This window comes from Leptonychotes weddellii, chromosome 9 (assembly GCF_054177405.1).
Source record: "Leptonychotes weddellii isolate Sample4059 chromosome 9, ASM5417740v2, whole genome shotgun sequence".
In the NCBI taxonomy this organism is placed as follows: Eukaryota; Metazoa; Chordata; class Mammalia; order Carnivora; family Phocidae; genus Leptonychotes; species Leptonychotes weddellii.
The window spans coordinates 13,023,307-13,040,641 of NC_138377.1; the positions used below are offsets into that span (position 1 = coordinate 13,023,307).

The window sequence follows — 17,335 nt, forward strand, 5'->3', positions numbered from 1 at the left end:
TTCTAGATATTTTTCACGTTAATTATAGGTTATATTCACTTATGTTTGCACCAACATTTAAGTTTGATGTAGCAGCCACTGGGTGCCAGTGAAGGAACTTAAAGTAGTGTTGAGTTTGCAGTGAGTGAAGAGGGAGGTAATCTGTAGTACAGTTTACTGACATCTGTGTCACTTGAATAGATAATTTCATTTGTTGTTTTATGGCTTGTCACCCTGTCAGTTGGCACAGCTCTTAATCATTAATTTTACAGTGCTGTTTTGAAAATGAATGTTCTTCAAACAAGTAATGTTTCATTTTTTAAAAACTGCAGAAAGTCTGGCTGACTCTAATAGTGATGAATCAGATTCAGATCTGTCTGATGTTCCAGAGCTGGATTCTGAAATTGAACAAGAGACCCAGCTTACCTATCGTCGGCAGGTAATTATTACCATCACATGATTTTCAAATATGCCTATATTCTGTTTGCCTATAGCTTTTTGTCACAGTACACTCCCATTTATTCTCTTTAAAATATTTTCTTATGAAGTATAAGAATTTTGTGAAGCACTGAATACATATTTGTCAGTGTGATACATAGAAAATGTAAGTTTGTTATTTCCAAGGAAGGAAATTTCATAAAATACCTTCCTATTTAAGATAAGTGTTAAAACTTTAGTGACCAATAGTAACCAAGTGTCTGAAAGTTACATTAGGAATTTGTGAACACCTTTATTTATATTCTAATAGTATTTTTACTCATGTACATTATTTAAAGGTTTACAAAGAAGATCTACCTCAGCTTAAAGAACAGTACAAGGAGAAACAAAAAAGTGGTACGTCTAAAAGAAGAGAGCGGGCTCCAGGAAATAGTATTCGATTACACTTTGTTCACGGGTATGAAACAACTATTTTTCATTTATGTGTTTGCATCTTGGTTCACATTTAGTAGCTGTGTGACTTTGAGCAAATCACTTTATCTCTCTGTGCCTCTTTCCCCATCTGTAAAATGAAGGTAACAGTACCTACTTCATAGGGTTCTGATGAGGAGTAAATAAGTCAGTGTTTGTGGTGACTTAGAATATTGTCCTGCACATAATAAGCACTATATGAGTGTTTATAATAATTTATCTTATGAAAATTTAGTATTAATATTTATAGACATGGATCTCTTTAAACAAAGTAAGTAAAATATAAGAGATTATTATCTCCCCTAAATAATTCTGATTTGGAATTATATTGTGACCTTTTTTGGGGCCTGCATTTGGTCTTTATATTTTAATTTTTTTATATGTATTTTTTTTTATATTTTAATTTTAGTAAAATATGGTTTCTGGATTTTCTTAGAACATCAGCAATACAAGTCTCACATTTCATCCTAGAACGATTCTCCAATTCAGCCCTTCCTGTCCCTTCTACCTAGTAATCGTTTTCTTACCTGACTGATAATGCTTTCAGGAATTTAAAAAAGGATTCATTTAGCAAGAATATTTTATCTCCATTGTTAAAATAGGCAGTATTTCCATGCAGTTACATATTGTACATTGAGTTTCTTTGAAGCTCAAAGAAAGGTTACTACAAATGGAATTGTATTGACCATTTTTAAAAGATTCAGCTTTTTTTTTTGGATGTGTATAATATTTTTAAATTGTTGTTTGAACATTTTTGGAATATATATTCTCATGGTTCAACAATGCGTATAAAAGCATACAGTTTGAATATCCTTCTCCCAGAGAGCTCCCCTCTGCTTGCTAGATGGGAGACTGCCAGATTCATGAATCTTTTAATAAAACCAATTATATCTTCAAAAAAAAAAAAAGAAAAGAAAATCTTCCCAGCTCTGCCCTCCCAGGCATCATTTTTCACCCTCCTAGAGCAGTTCTATACCCTTTCATTTGTAAAAGAGCATCAATTTTTGTTTTATAGTACACAAATTTAATAATACACTTATGCAAATAGTAGTATACTATATATACTTTTCTGCACCTTTTTTCATTCATTATTATAGCTTGGATTTAGCTATTTGCAATCAGAGAAGTTCATAAAAGTTTATGGAATTCGAGATACTTGTATTTTGTTTTAGTTGTTTAATATCTTGTAAAACTGGAAATTGAATGACCTAAAAGGTACCTGCTACTCTGTATAGTCTGTATTTACCAGATAAAAGGCTATGGTTAATTTTATATGATATGTTTTCTATTTTCAGTTACAGAGGTTATGACTGTCGAAGTAATCTGTTTTATACTCAAACTGGTGAAATTGTGTACCATGTAGCAGCAGTGGGTGTCATTTACAATCGACAGCAGAACACACAGCGCTTTTACCTGGGTCATGATGATGATATTCTCTGCCTGACCATTCATCCTTTGAAAGACTATGTGGCAACAGGGCAGGTAGGTTAGACCTTTGTTTGGATTTACAGTTAGTTTAGTCCACTTTAAAAAAAAAAAAATCTATCTTTCGTTTTCTAGGAAATGAAGAATAATGAATTCTTTAGAATGGGATTTTATTTTCATATTACAAATAAAATTTATTCCAACTTTTTTCCTACACTTTTCCTTTGAGTTTTATTGTTTTGATTATTATTATTTTTTATTTGGAACTAAGAGCTCTGGCTTGTCTTCTGTCAGGATATATTTTTTTAAAATTTGTGAGTGAACATAGAAAACAAAGACTAGAAATCTGGTTTCTTTGAATTATCTAAAGTAATAAAATTAACAAACATTCTGTGACACACAGGATGACTTTTTATTTTACAGCCATGATATTTACCTAATAAGGTTTACCAAAGTACAAAGCAGAAATGTTGAAATAGAAAACACTGGGAAAAGTCTTAACTGCTATTTCTCTATATGGATATTTTTAGAGGAGGAGGAAAAGGGTGATATTTATAAATATTCTTTCTATATGTAAGCTCTTTACTAGTTTCTTAGTATATATGATTGACCCTTAACAACATAAGTTTGAACTCCATGGCTCCACTTACATGTAGATTTTTTACAGTACTGTAAATGTTTTCCTTATGATTTTCTTAACATTTTCTTTTCTCTAGCTTACTTTATCATAATTAGTATATAATACATGTAACTTACAAAATTATGTTTACTGACTATGTTATTGGTAAGGCTTCTGGTCAACAGTTAGGCTATTAATAGTTAAGTGTTTTGAGGGGCACCTGGGTGGCTCAGTCGGTTAAGCATCTACCTTTGGCTCAGGTCATGATCCCAGGATCCTGGGATTGAGCCCCATGTCCAGCTCCCTGCTCAGCGGGGAGTCTGCTTCTCCCTCTAACCCTCCCCCCTGCCCATGCTCTCTCTCTCTCAAATAAATAAGTAAAATCTTTAAAAAAAAATAGTTAAGTGTTTCGAGAGTCAAAAGTTATACGTGGATTTTTGACTGTGCAGGGGTTGGAACCCCCTAACCCCCATGTTGTTCAAAGATCAGTTGTATTTTACAACTGTATTTTACTCTCACCTCACCTCTGTGAGAGTGAAATCATTTCCATTTACAAATGAGGAAGTTTAGGTCTGAAGAAATTATTTTCTCAAAGATCTTTCAGCTAATAAATGGTAAGGCTTAAAGCTCCCTTAGTGTGTCTGGCTTTTTAAACACTGTGTAAATATACCTTCTAGGGTATATTGAGGTAGGGCTGGGCAACTTGCATTACTCTATTCAGCTTTCCGGAAAGGTGAGAAATCTCTTCCCTTTTTCTTTCCATCTTCCCTCCCTCTGTTTGTGCCTCCCTCTTGGTCTTTCTCTCTCTTTCTCCTTCCTCGCCTCCCTCCTTTTTCTCCCTCCTTTCTTCCATTTCTTGAAAAAATTCATAGAGCACATGCTGTGTACCAGGAAATGTGCTGGGAATATAAAGATAAATAAGATACGTTCTTGCCATGGTAAGCATTCATATTCTGAAGGAGAAGACATACATGCAAGAAAAATCATGATACAAGGTTATAAGTATAGAGCAGGGCTTCTTAACATTGGCACTACTGACATCTTGGGCCAGATAATTTTTTTTTTTTTTTTTAAGATTTTATTTATTTATTGGTCAGAGAGAGAGCACGCACAAGCAGGGGGAAGCAGGTGGAGGGAGAAGCAGTCTCCCACTGAGCAAGGAGCCCGATGCGGGACTTGATCCCAGGACCCTGGGATCATGACCTGAGCCGAAGGCAGCCGCTTAACTGAACCACCACCCAGGCATCCCTTGGGCCAGATAATTCTTTGTTGTGAGGATAATTGCATTGTTGTGTACAATGCAGTCCTATGTATTGTAGTATGTTTAGCAGCATCCCTGGCATCTACTCACTAGATGTCAGTAACAGCATCCATCCAGTTGTGACAACCGAAAATGTCTTCACAGAGGGGAGGGGGGTGGGGGGGATGGGTTAGCCTGGTGATGGGTACTAAAGAGGGCACGTTCTGCATGGAGCACTGGGTGTTATACGCAAACAATGAATCATGGAACGCTACATCAAAAACTAATGATGTAATGTATGGTGATTAACATAACATAATAAAATTTAAAAAAAAGTATGCCCACAGGACATCCCTGGATACCTACTGCAGAGGAGGCAAAACTTTACCTCTAGACATCCTAGGTTTTCAGCGGGGGTCTTTAATAAAAAAACAAATTAACAAAGAAAAACAAAAAGTTTATTAACAGGTGTAGAGCACATCACGTTGGAGAAATCTAAACCCAAGTAACTCAAAATGGTGGCTTAGAATTTCAGCATATATAGAAAACAGTAGACTGGTAGAGAAATGACAGGACAAAGGAAAGCAGTTTTAGGCTTCCAAGGGCGACACACTGTGAGAAGGTATATATGGGACAAAATTCTTAGAGTAGGGTTTCTTTGCACATTCCTCTTATGCTGTCTCTGGGCTGAGTCTGTCTCCAGTAAAAGGAGAATTTATATAATCAACAGGTTGTACACCTTAAACTTATGCAATGTTATATGCCAATTATATCTCAGTAAAGTTGAAAAAACTATATACATAATATACCACATCTTCTTTATCCATTCCTCTGTCGATGGACATCTGGGCTCTTTCCATAGTTTGGCTATTGTGGACATGCTGCTGTAAACATTGGGGTGCAAAACAGAGGATCACAGGGGAAGAGAGGAAAAAATAAGATGAAACCAGAGAGGGAGACAAACCATAAGAGACTGTTAATCATTGGGAACAAACTGAGGGTTGCTGGAGGGGAAGGGGGTGGAGGGATGGGGTAACTGGGTGATGGACATTAAGGAGGGCATGTGATGTAATGAGCACTAAGTATTATATAAGACTGATGAATCATAGACCTGTACCTCTGAAACCAATAGTACATTATATGTTAATTAATTGAATTAAAAAAATTTTTAAAAAGCAGTAAATGTCATGGGGAAGCACAATTCAGATTAGCTGCCACTGTCAAGAGCTCACAATCTAGTATGAGCTGGATGAATTACTGTCTATATACAATTCACTAAAAATTTACTAAAAACATACTCATTTAGGTATCTTATGGGTAACTCAGATTCAGCATGTCCAGAATGGAGATAAATGAGGTGAAGCTTTCCTTGTATTTCCTACTTAGAACGTGACGCTGTATTAACCTGGTTGCCTAAGCCCTAGAGTTTGACTTGTTCTCCCTCACACATTATAGCCAGTCAGTCCCAGAGTTACATCCAAGATTTTCCCTGAATATAGTTCAGTTCTCTACCATGAATGTATCTCTGCTTTGTCATTTTGTATTTATATCTTACCTTATCTCTGCTGGCAATTCTGTGCTTCAGGATTTCTAATCTTTTGTTATAACCAACCAACTAGTCTTACATCTTCAGATTTTTCCACCTAACCATTTCCCCAATCCACTAATAATCTTTCTTTTCTTCTGTATTTTCTTCTTCTTAGTAGCTTTTACGCTAATGTGTAAGCTCACTAGCATGCAGTTCAAGACATTTAACCTAGGCCAATAGACTCCTTATCTCTTACCAGTTACCTCCTTGTAAACTCTGCTCCTACCTTTTGAGCTATTTAGAATTTGTCCATGTATACTACTGCTTCACATCTTTTCCTTAGTTCCCTCCTCTGGAAAATTCTTACCCTCCAGTTCTGTTCAACCCTCCAACTTTATCTAATTTCTACTCCTTTTAAGACTTAGGTTAAGTAACATATCTGAAAACTTGCCTAACCTCACCGTTCTCCCCTCATCCCTGACTGACATGCCCCAAGTAGGCTCTAAAAACACTCATTCTGTTATTACTTTCACCAGCACTGAACATGGTGTTATCCAAGCTTCCTCACATATTAGCTGTGGGGAAATTACCTAGCCTCTCTATGCCTGTTTCAAAATAAGGATACTGGGGTGCCCGGGTGCCTTCATTTCAGGTCATGATCCTGGGGTCCTGGGATCAAGCCCTGTGTCAGCCTCTCTGCTCATTGGAAAGTCTGCTTCTCCCTCTTCTTCTGTGCTCTCTCTCTCAAATAAATAAAATCTTTAAAAAAAAAATAAGGATACTATCGGTGCCTATCTCCTAGAATTGCTTTGATTGTTAAGTGAGTCAGTCCTTGTAAAGTGTTTAGAAAAGTTTCTGGGACAGAAGTCAGTTCTCCATAAATATTAGCCTTTGTTGTTATCATCATCATTGTTTCCATGTGAGATGTCCAGTAGGCAATTGGAAATGTAAGTCTTAAATTCAGAAGAGGGCCACCTGCGTGGCTCAGTCAGTTAAGCGTCTGCCTTTGGCTCAGATCATGATCCCAGGGTCCTGGGATCGAGTCCCGCATCGGGCTCCTGCGCAGCGGAGAGCCTGCTTCTCCCTCTCCCTCTGCCTGCCGCTCCTCCTGCTTGTGCTCTCTCTCTGTCAAATGAATAAATAAAATCTTTTAAAAAAAAAAAATAAAGGGGCGCCTGGGTGGCTCAGTCGTTAAGCGTCTGCCTTCGGCTCAGGTCATGATCCCGGGGTCCTGGGATCGAGCCCCGCATCGGGCTCCCTGCTCGGCGGGGGGCTTGCATCTCCCTCTCCCCCTCCCCCTGCTTGTGTTCCCTCTCTCGCTGTGTCTCTCTGTCAAATAAATAAATAAAATCTTTTTAAAAAATAAAAAATAAAAAAATTCAGAAGAGTTCAGTGATTAGAAGAGTTTGGGAGTCATTTGTTGATTTAACCATTGAAACTGGAACTGAGATAGCCCAAGGCAAAAATGTGGAATGAAAAGACTGGAGTTTTAAAGGCAGAATCTTGGGGAAGTTTGTATTTAAGGGACAGGTGATGAAATTGCAAAGGAAACTAAGTAGTAAGAGTCCAGGAGATCAGAGAACCAAGAGACAATGGTACTGCAAAGTTCTCAAAAATACCATGCTTGGGCATCTGGGTGGCTCAGTTCGTTAAGCGATTGCCTTTGGCTCAGGTCGTGATCCTGGAGTCCTGGGATCGAGTCCCGCACTGGGCTCCCTGCTCAGCAGGGAGTCTGCTTCTCCCTCTGACCCTCCCCTCTCTCATGCTCTCTCTATCTCATTCTCTCTCTCAAATAAATAAATAAAATCTTTAAAAAAAAAAATACCACACTCTGCAGAAGTTCAGTAGAAAACTTAACAATCACGGGGAACATTTGGCTGAAAAACCTAATGAAATATTGGCTGATGGCGGTCTTGTCATTTGTTATGTCTTTATATAAAATCAGTGTCAAAATTAATAATAATTGTCAGCTATATTGATTATTTTGGGAGTTGTCTTTACAGGCAAAGCTATTCTATGTCTTCATCCTCATAGTTAAAGACAGTGATCACTTGAGTCTAAAGGAATAATTACGAATTATAGTTTACCTGTATATTAGTGAACATATAACCCAAGTTAAAACATAAGTGATAGCATCTGTTCACAGTCTTATTTATGTGCTTGGTACTTTAACCCCTCTGTATCTCTGTTTATACCATTATCCTGGCCTAGAATGTACTTGCTTCTCTTTTTATCTGAGACTGAGCTTCTGAAGGCCCAGGTCAAGTATCATCTCTTCCAATTCCTTATAATCTTTTCATCTTCATTAAGCCTATGTTTCAGATATTCTAATTTAACTGAAAATATCTTGTTTTCCTAATGAGTTTGCAAAATTTTCCTGAATGTCTTATGCTCATTGTATCTAGCATGGGAACACAGCCAATTATAGGCACTCAGTAAGCATTAACTTTATTGTGATGTATAGGATCAGATTTGTGAGTCACATAGCACATTTCTAGAAACAGTAAGCCTAGCCTCATTAGCACTTCAAAAAATGTAAGAAAGAAATGTCAGTCACATATATGATCTGCTTTATATTTTTCATTTGATAAATGCCTGTAAAGATAAGACAAAGACTGTAAAATCTCCTGTTTTATTTCCTTTTAATAGATAAGAAAAGTAATTGTATGACTTTTGTAATTCTTTCTATTGTAGGTAGGTAGGGATCCCTCAATTCACATATGGGATACAGAGACCATTAAACCATTGTCAGTATTAAAAGGCTGCCACCAATATGGTGTCTGTGCTGTTGATTTCTCAGGTAAGGATGCTTTCTGTCTCAGTAAGAATGACCAAAATGCAGAGGTGATATATAGCATTATAGTGTAAATTGGTGTTACCTAAACTTGTCACATAGCTATGACCTTCACAGTTGTTTTCAAGTGTATAGTCCTAACCAAACAGAGAGTGTGGGTTTGCTGGCTGGCGTATAATTTAATGAGTATTATTTTTAATACCCATTAATACAAACATGTTTCTATTTAAAAATGTCTACATAACATCTAAAACCATCTGAATTACCCACTAGTGGTATGTATCTCCCACTTTGGGCAAACCCCAACGTCACAATATTTTACAGCCACAGAGTAAACTGAAAATGTTTAGGGTAAAAGCTAAGAAAGAAAGAGGTGAACATTGAAATATGTGTTTTATAACATTTCTACGAAGTGACAATTCCAAACTATCTTATAAAAATAATTTCAAACCATTTTAGCTCTTTGCTGTGTATTTAAAAGTTTAGGGGCACCTGGGTAGCTCAGTCGCTTAAGCATCTGACTTTAGCTCAGGTCGTGATCTCAGGGTCCTGGGGAGTCTGCTTCTCCCTCTCTTTCTCCCCCCCGCTCATGTGCTCTCTCTCTCTCTCTCTTTCTCTCTCTCTCTCAGTAAAATCTTTTTAAAAAAAAAGTTTAACAAATACACATAGAGCTACAATGAAAGCTAGGGTGTGGATTGGGAAGAGGGTAGAAATACCATTGATAGAGGATTTCATTTTAAGGAACAGTAAATTTGTACTTTCTGCTGCTCTAACTGAAATGAGAGTCAATTATTGGGGGGAAGCATAAATATGCATTTAGGGATCTAAAAGTCAAGAAATAAGATTAATGGCAAACTAAAGGAGTCAACAAGAACAATATCACTAGTAATGATAACGAAATGAGGTTTGCAAAAAGTGGCCGAGTGGCAAATGTTTAACTGTAGTTTGAGCCTTTGCAACCTGTAAACATGTGCACAGCTGTCAGCATGACTGACTTAGTTCAGTCATTTGTCCAACACCTTCATTACTTGTTTGATAATATAATTGACCTTAACTGAAAACAGTCCTATTAATGATGAAACATGGTTGTAACCTACATCTTTTTTCATTCAGTTAACTTTTCATAATCACTGAGTCCTATATCACAATAGAGTTCTTACAGTAAATTTAATTGAAGTAAATCTTTCCTTCTTTATTTTCCTTTCCTTCTCATTTTAAAATCTCTTTTTTCCACTTACCTTTCTCCTTCCCTCCATTCTACTCTGGTGGAGAAATAAGGAAAACAAGGTCAAAAAAAGATGTTGACAATATTTAGATGCTTTAAGAAATTATTCTTCCCCTGCTTACAAATTCTGGTTCTTTTTATAGCTATGTGTGTGCATGCTTAACATTTAACATCATGTTATACAATTTTAAATATGGTGCTGTGGTTTTAGAATATGTACTGAATGGTTTTTATCTTCTGAATGTTAATGGTCAGTCTCTCTCTCTCTCTCTCATTTTTATAGCGGATGGGAAACGCTTGGCTTCAGTTGGAATAGATGATAGCCACACTATTGTGCTGTGGGACTGGAAGAAAGGAGAGAAACTTTCAGTAGCAAGGTGGGGAAAAGTCTTGATATCACACTGGCAAAATAATGAAATTACTTAAAAGTTTTTTCAGTTAAAACAGTTTTGAAATCAAACAAACGTAACCTTTTTTTTAAATTGCTGCTGTCTTTATTACCATTGAATAAATAGTATAATCATGGTAAAAAGACAAATGATTTAAGAATTCATTAGTAGGTTTATCCCTTGTGAACCTGCTTTTACTGTAATAAGACACTGGAAGTAGCTGTTATCTAAACTTTTAATTTATAGGGAAAGTGAATTCTGTACAGTAAACTACGATATAGCCATTGGAAATGCTCAAATCTTATATTTGAGTGACAGATGATACGTACACATGTATATCATAAAGAAGCTATAGATTATGTGTATTTTCTGTCACATTTTCCATTTTCTAAATTTTCCACTATGAGCATGTATTATTTTTATAATAAAAATATTAACAATTGCTTTAAAGGAGGAAATAGTCAAGTGTCAGATTATTTTTTTTAACATCCTATTGTGTGACATTAAAGCACTTTTAAAATAGAGATAAATGCTTTTTTCAGTACATAGACAATGGCCAAATAAAACATAGTTTAAGAGGAACTTTGTGTTTGGAATGGCTATATTAAGCTGTGAAAAAGTATTATAAAAATTTTTTCTGTAACTGATTCATGCCACAGTTCCCTATGCACAGTACTATATAGTAGGTGCTATCCAAAAGAAGTTCAGTTCTCACTTTCCTATGTTTGGAGATTACGTTGAGAAGAATTAAATTAAAATTATGACAAAATAACAAATGTACAAATGCATGATTACATAGCCCAAACCTGAGAGATAAGTGGGCGAAGGCTTCAGTAATGGAGTAATCAAAAATAGGGTATGGATTATTAGGCAAAAGATTATTATAGGAGAGGGGCGCCTGGGTGGCTCAGTTGGTTAAGCGACTGCCTTCGGCTCAGGTCATGATCCTGGAGTCCCGGGATCGAGTCCCGCATCGGGCTCCCTGCTCGGCAAGGAGTCTGCTTCTCCCTCTGACCCTCCCCCCTCTCATGTGCTCTCTCTCTCTCTCTCATTCTCTCTCAAATAAATAAATAAAATCTTTAAAAAAAAAAAAAGATTATTATAGGAGATTTATCTTCAGAGTTAAAACATTTTGGTATTTTTTTCAGGGGGAGTAAAGATAAGATTTTTGTTGTAAAGATGAACCCATACGTGCCTGATAAATTAATTACAGCTGGAATTAAACACGTGAAATTTTGGCGTAGAGCAGGTAAGGAAGTTCTTTTTTACTCCTTTGAAAGAAATTATTACTTTTAAAAGTGATTTAGCTAAGTGCAGTGCAGTATTCTAGATTGGGTCCTGGAACAGAAAGGAGACATTAGTGGAAAACAGGTGAAATGAGTTCAGTTAATAGAAATGCACCAAACACATTGGTTTCTTAGTCTGTAGTTATGTAGGATGTTAACATTAGGGGGAATTGGGCAAGGAGTATACAAGAATACTCTGTTACCTTTTTATTGTTTATGAAAATCTAAAATTATCCAAAATATTTGTTTTTTCAAGTGATTCACAACTGTCTTGATATATTTTAAACAAATGTAAGGTTGATTTTATTGTTATTTATTGATTACATTAATGTAGTATTCATATTTTCAAAAGGGTTTAGCTTGGGGCACCTGGGTGGCTCAGTAGGTTAAGCATCTGCCTTCAACTCAGGTCATGGTCTTGGGTCCTGGGATTGAGCCCCGCTTTGGGCTCCCTGCTTAGCAGGGAGTCTGCTTCTCCCTCCCCCTGCACATTCCCCTTCCTCTCTCAAATAAATAAATAAAATCTTTTTTTAAAAAGTGTTTAACTTAGGAGATTAATCAAGTGATATCCAGACTCCTTTCTTCTTCTGTTATAAGACATGTTTTTTAGTATAAACTGAAAATGAAAAATTTTGTAAAAGTTCTTTTATGCTATAAAATGATACAGAAACGGAATGTTGTATAACTAGTCATTTGTAACTGTAGATTAGGAGCTGTGGAAGTTCATATTTTAAAATAAAAAATGTCTCTTTTCTAAATAAAATAGTACACTTATAAATTCCACCAGTTTGATATCAAAGTCTCAGCATACTTAAACCTTTCAGATAAAATACACAAATATAGGAAGAAGTAAAACATAAATAACAATAGTTTTAGTGAAGACATTTCCCAAGTTCAAGTTTCTTTCAAATTGTAAACTACATAGAACATGAATTGATTTTCACACTTGGATTTAATACTTTATCACAAACTCATCAGATCATAGTGTATATACGTTTACAAAGTAAAAAAGTATTTTCACATTTTTATTCCCATATATTTAAATAAAATTTTAGAATACCTTATTTATCTAGAATTGCAAATACCAAGCAAGTAATGCTTATTATTTCTGTCTTGAAAAAAAAAAAAAAGCCTATAAATTTCTTTGAAATAAGAGACAATGGAAGTAAATAGCCTTAGAATGAAGAGATTTACAATTGAATGACTTTTTTTCTTAAGTTTGATTAGTCATAGTAGACCTGAAACTGAACCATAAAGATAAATGTTAAAACTTTGATGTGCCTTTCAACCTTCCTTACATCTGGGGCTCTGATCCACGGAGTTCCCTAGCAGACTGAGAAATAAGTAACCTCTTTATTAATCTGAGTAAGTGCTAAGCCTCTAAATGCATAACTTGATGTAAATTAAGTAAAAATGGATTCGGCCTAAGGCTAAAAGGGAACTTCTTACCTCCTGTCTCAGAACTAGGCTTTGAGAATTCCAACTCATAAATTATTAAGCTGTCCTCTAAGAAATTTGAACTCTATTCCATGGTTGGTAGGGGCAGGCAGCCACGGAAAGTTTTTGAGTGCAGTGATGATGTGACCTGGTACGATAGGAATATGTTATGCCCTGTCTATCAGAAAACCCAATTGATTATTTAAACTGGCAGTGGCAAACTCTTTCTGTAAATGGTGAGACAGCAAATATTTTAGACATCCCAGGCCCAAGGACACAATAAAAAATATTATGTAAGTACTTACAGAACAAGAATGAAAACTCCTTCCCTGCTTTATACCCAGTTGCCATTAACTGGAGACATTGTCTCCAAGATCAACTTGCTGCAGTGAAAGGGACTGGCAGTTTGGGCTGGAGGAACCATAGTCATGCCCCAATGACACATAGGTCCTAGTGTGTTCTTCTTCTCCCAGACAGCCCTACTTTCTCACTTTGGGCAGCTAGCCAGAGTTAAGGCACCTCCTGGGGATTATAATTCCACTGCTAGGTGCTCAGCAGTTGCCATTAGCAAAGTCCTCAAATTGTAGATCGCAACCAGCTTAGACCCTGGGCAGCTGCTAGTTGGAAGCCAAATGTCAGGGAGGCAGGCTCTGGGAGTAGAGGAGGAAACAGGCATGGCTTCTGTAGCTCACAGTGCTAACCTATGGGCTCTGTACAAACGCAGGTGGTGGCAGGGCTTGGCCCACAGCCTGTAGTTTGCCTCTCCTGCTCCAGATAGACGGTCTGTGCTTTAGGGAAAGCCAGTCCCTTCACTTGTGTTCTAGATCCTTTCTCTTCTCATCTGCTCAAGAACATCAATCCAGTTCTTCCCTTTCTCCCCTACATCATCACTTTTCCCTCTTACTCTTTCCATTCAGCATACAAGTATGGGGTTATTTCTCTATCTTAAATGAATAAAACCAAATGAAAACCCTCCTTCAACTCTACCCTCAAGTTGCTAATCAGTTTCTTATATATGTACTATAATACCTTTAGACTGTTGTTTACATGTTCATTTTGCAATTTATCTTCTCCTTTCTCTTGAGAGAAGTCTAACCTGTTGTTGTTTTTTTTTCCCTTACCACTCTACTTAGTTACCCTTACAAGTTCATAAACTACTCTGGCTGCTATGTTAAGAAAAGACAGGGGTGTCTGGGTGGCTCGGTCGATTAAGCATCTGACTCTTGATTTCAGTTCAGGTCATGATCTCAGGGTCATGAGATCGAGCCTCATGTCGGGCTCTGCACTCAGAGTCTGCTTGAGACTCTTCCTCTCCCTCTGCCCCTTCCCCCATTCATGCTCTATCTCTAAAGTAAATAAATAAAATCTTAAAAAAAAAAAAAAGGCAGTCTTCTGTATACATTTGGAATATGACCACTTTTCATCATCTTCCATGCTTACCACCCTGGTCCATTCCACTCTTATCATTTGCCGAGATGATTGAAATAGCCATCTAACTCTTTTCTTCCTTGCCATTCTCTGATGTACTCTCAACCCAGAAATCAGAATGAACCTATTAATAAATGATATGCCAGATTTAATTCCACTAACCACTTCCCATCTCATGCAGAGTAAAAGTTAAATCCTTACGATGGCCTATAATACTGCCTTTGACCTCTGTGGCCTTATCTCCCATTACTACCTCCCTTATTTTCTTTGCTACACCATGCTGACCTCTGACACTGTTCCTTGAAGGTTCATGTCACATTCCTGTATTTGGGGGCCGTTGCTGATCCCTCTGCCTTGAACAGAAACAGAGCAGAGAATTTTGTTGTCTGTTTTGTTTGTAGCTCTACCCCAGTGCCTTGAATAGTGCCTGGCATATATATTTCTTGAATAAAAGAATGAGTGAGTTCAATTGGAAAAAAATGGGCAAAAGATATCATCAGGTAATGAATGGCCAATTAAATTGGAAAATATGACAAAGCTCATTAATGATCAGAGAAAGGCACATTAAAACCACAATAAAATTCAGTTGGTATTTCATATCCCCCAGTCTGACAATACCAACTATTTCTGAAAGGTGGGAAAGAAGAACTCCTTTCACTATTAATGGGAGTGTAAGTTGGTGTATCAACTTTGTAGAACAGTTTGGCAACAGATGTTACCTCTTATCTATATGCTTTCCCTTCCGCACATACACTGTGGTCATTCCTAGGCATTCCTAGAGAATCTTGCACTTGTGTAGAAGAGACCTTTACAGGAACGTTTAAAGCAGCATGGAGCACTGGGTGTTATATGCAAAGAATGAATCATGGAACACTACATCAAAAACTAATGATGTAATGTATGGTGACTAACATAACATAAAAAAAAAAAAAAAGCATTGTTTTCAATAGCAAATGCTTGGAAACAACTTGAGTGCCCATTAATAGGAAAATGAACAGACTGTTAGGTTCATATTATGGAATGTTTATATAGTTATGAAAATGCATAGTGTAGAGGTATAAATCAACATATATAAAATTTCGTAATGGATTATTGGTGATAAAAGCAAGTTGCAAAGGAATACAGTTGACCCTTGAACAACACAGGGAGTTAGGGCGCTGACCCCCTGCACAGTCAAAAATCTGCATATAACTTTTTAAAAATATTTTTACTTATTTGTTTGAGAGACAGTGAGAGAGCACACACAAGCAGGGAAAGGGGAAGAGGGAGAAGCAGACTCCCTGCTGAGCAGGGAGCCTGACACGGAGCTCAATCCCAGGACCCTGGGATCATGACCTGAGCTAAAGTCAGACGCTTAACTGACTGAGCCACCTGGGTGCCCCAAAAATCTGCATATAACTTTTGACTCCCCAAATACTTCTAATAGCCTACTGTTGACCCAAAGCCTTACCAATGACATAAACAATTAACACACATTTTGTAAGCTATATTTATTATATAGTGTAATCTTACAATAAACTATAACAAAGAAAATATTAAGAAAATCACAAGGTAGAGAAAATACATTTATAGTACTCTGTTGAATAATGTGCAAAAATGGACTTTTGTGCAGTTCAAATCAGTGTTGTGCAGGGTCAACTGTACATGTAAGATGGTATTTATAGAAAATTTTAAAACATGAAAAATATGACATTTTTGCCTAAGACTTTACAAATAGTAGTAAAATGTATTAAAGAATGCATGAAAGTAATCCACATCACATTCAGAATAATAGGGGGTGAAGAAGGGAGATGGGATTGGCATCATGCTTTGGTTGTTTCAGTAATTTTGTGTAGGTTGAGAGGGGAATGTGTTCCTGTAGTATTTTTTATATCTTTCTGTTTTCTTAAATATGTCATAATAAAAATTATGAAGAACAATCAAAAGTGCTGAGGATTGATCAAAGCCGACTTAGTGTACATGTTTTTATCCAAAGAGCTGTGGCCTAAAAGCTGCCATGCATATGGCTGTCTCAGCCAGGCAAGTTACTGATTGAGAGACCTGCATTTTTCTTTTTTTAAAGATTTTATTCATTTGAGAGAGAGAGAGAGAGAAACAGCATGACAGGGGAGAGGGTCAGAGGGAGAAGCAGACTTCCCGATGAGCCGGGAGCCTGACGTGGGACTCGATCCCAGGACTTTGGGATCATGACCTGAGCCGAAGGCAGTCGCCTAACCAACTGAGCCACCCAGGCGCCCCGACCTGCATTTTTCTTTTAAAGTTTCCTTACTGTTACACATTTAAACAATTACAGTAGGAAAGAAATTTTATCACTTTAGAATTTTATACCTTTCAAAAGTGGTACTTCTCTGATATTTTTTATGAACCAGGGGGAGGACTGATTGGAAGAAAAGGCTATGTAGGCACACTGGGGAAAAATGACACGATGATGTGTGCGGTGTATGGATGGACAGAAGAGATGGCTTTTTCTGGGACATCCACAGGAGACGTGTGCATCTGGAGAGATGTCTTTCTTGTGAAAACAGTTAAAGCACATGATGGGCCAGTGTTTAGTATGCATGCTTTGGAAAAAGTAAGTATTCTGAAGATATTTTTAAGTTAAACATAATTTGATCATGGATTGTAGAGCATTTTCACGGGTAAAGGAATATTGTCTTTCTGCTTAGCTGAGCCACCCATTAATAATCTGTGAACCAGAGCCTTCCTACCTTCCTTTATTCCTCTTTCAAACTCCTGAAGATAGTGAAATGGGTCTGCTGTTAAAAAAGAAAAAGTTTAACTTAATATTTATTAATCTCTTTCTGTGTCAACAATTGCTTAAGTGCTTTATTATCACCGTATCCTGTGAGGTAACTAGTCGTGATCCTGTTTTTGAAGGATGAGGTTATGAAGCTTCCAAGAGAAAATATGTATCTTACTGAAAGTGTTAGAGCTACCTTATGGTTGCAGATTACAAACCTTGATTCTTAAAGTCCTAAAAGTAGATTGTTTAGTGTCCCTGTAAATATTTTTGCAGATTCTGTGCTGATATATAAAAAAACCCAATTGATTCTAATGCTAATTTGTTCACAAGCTG

The 17,335-nt window shown here is 36.8% G+C and overlaps 1 protein-coding gene across 3 annotated transcripts in view; it reads left to right on the forward strand.

The window, feature by feature from the left end:
* The window catches only part of EML5 (EMAP like 5), a 159,060-nt gene that overhangs the window by 72,003 nt on the left and 69,722 nt on the right, over positions 1–17,335 (forward strand). For all 3 annotated transcript variants that reach the window (XM_081830082.1, XM_081830084.1, XM_081830083.1), the window contains 7 exons: positions 312–418; positions 756–874; positions 2,184–2,370; positions 8,395–8,500; positions 10,003–10,096; positions 11,257–11,357; positions 16,629–16,831. In XM_081830082.1, the coding sequence (XP_081686208.1) occupies positions 312–418; positions 756–874; positions 2,184–2,370; positions 8,395–8,500; positions 10,003–10,096; positions 11,257–11,357; positions 16,629–16,831 (917 nt within the window). The remainder of the gene's footprint in view (positions 1–311; positions 419–755; positions 875–2,183; positions 2,371–8,394; positions 8,501–10,002; positions 10,097–11,256; positions 11,358–16,628; positions 16,832–17,335) is intronic.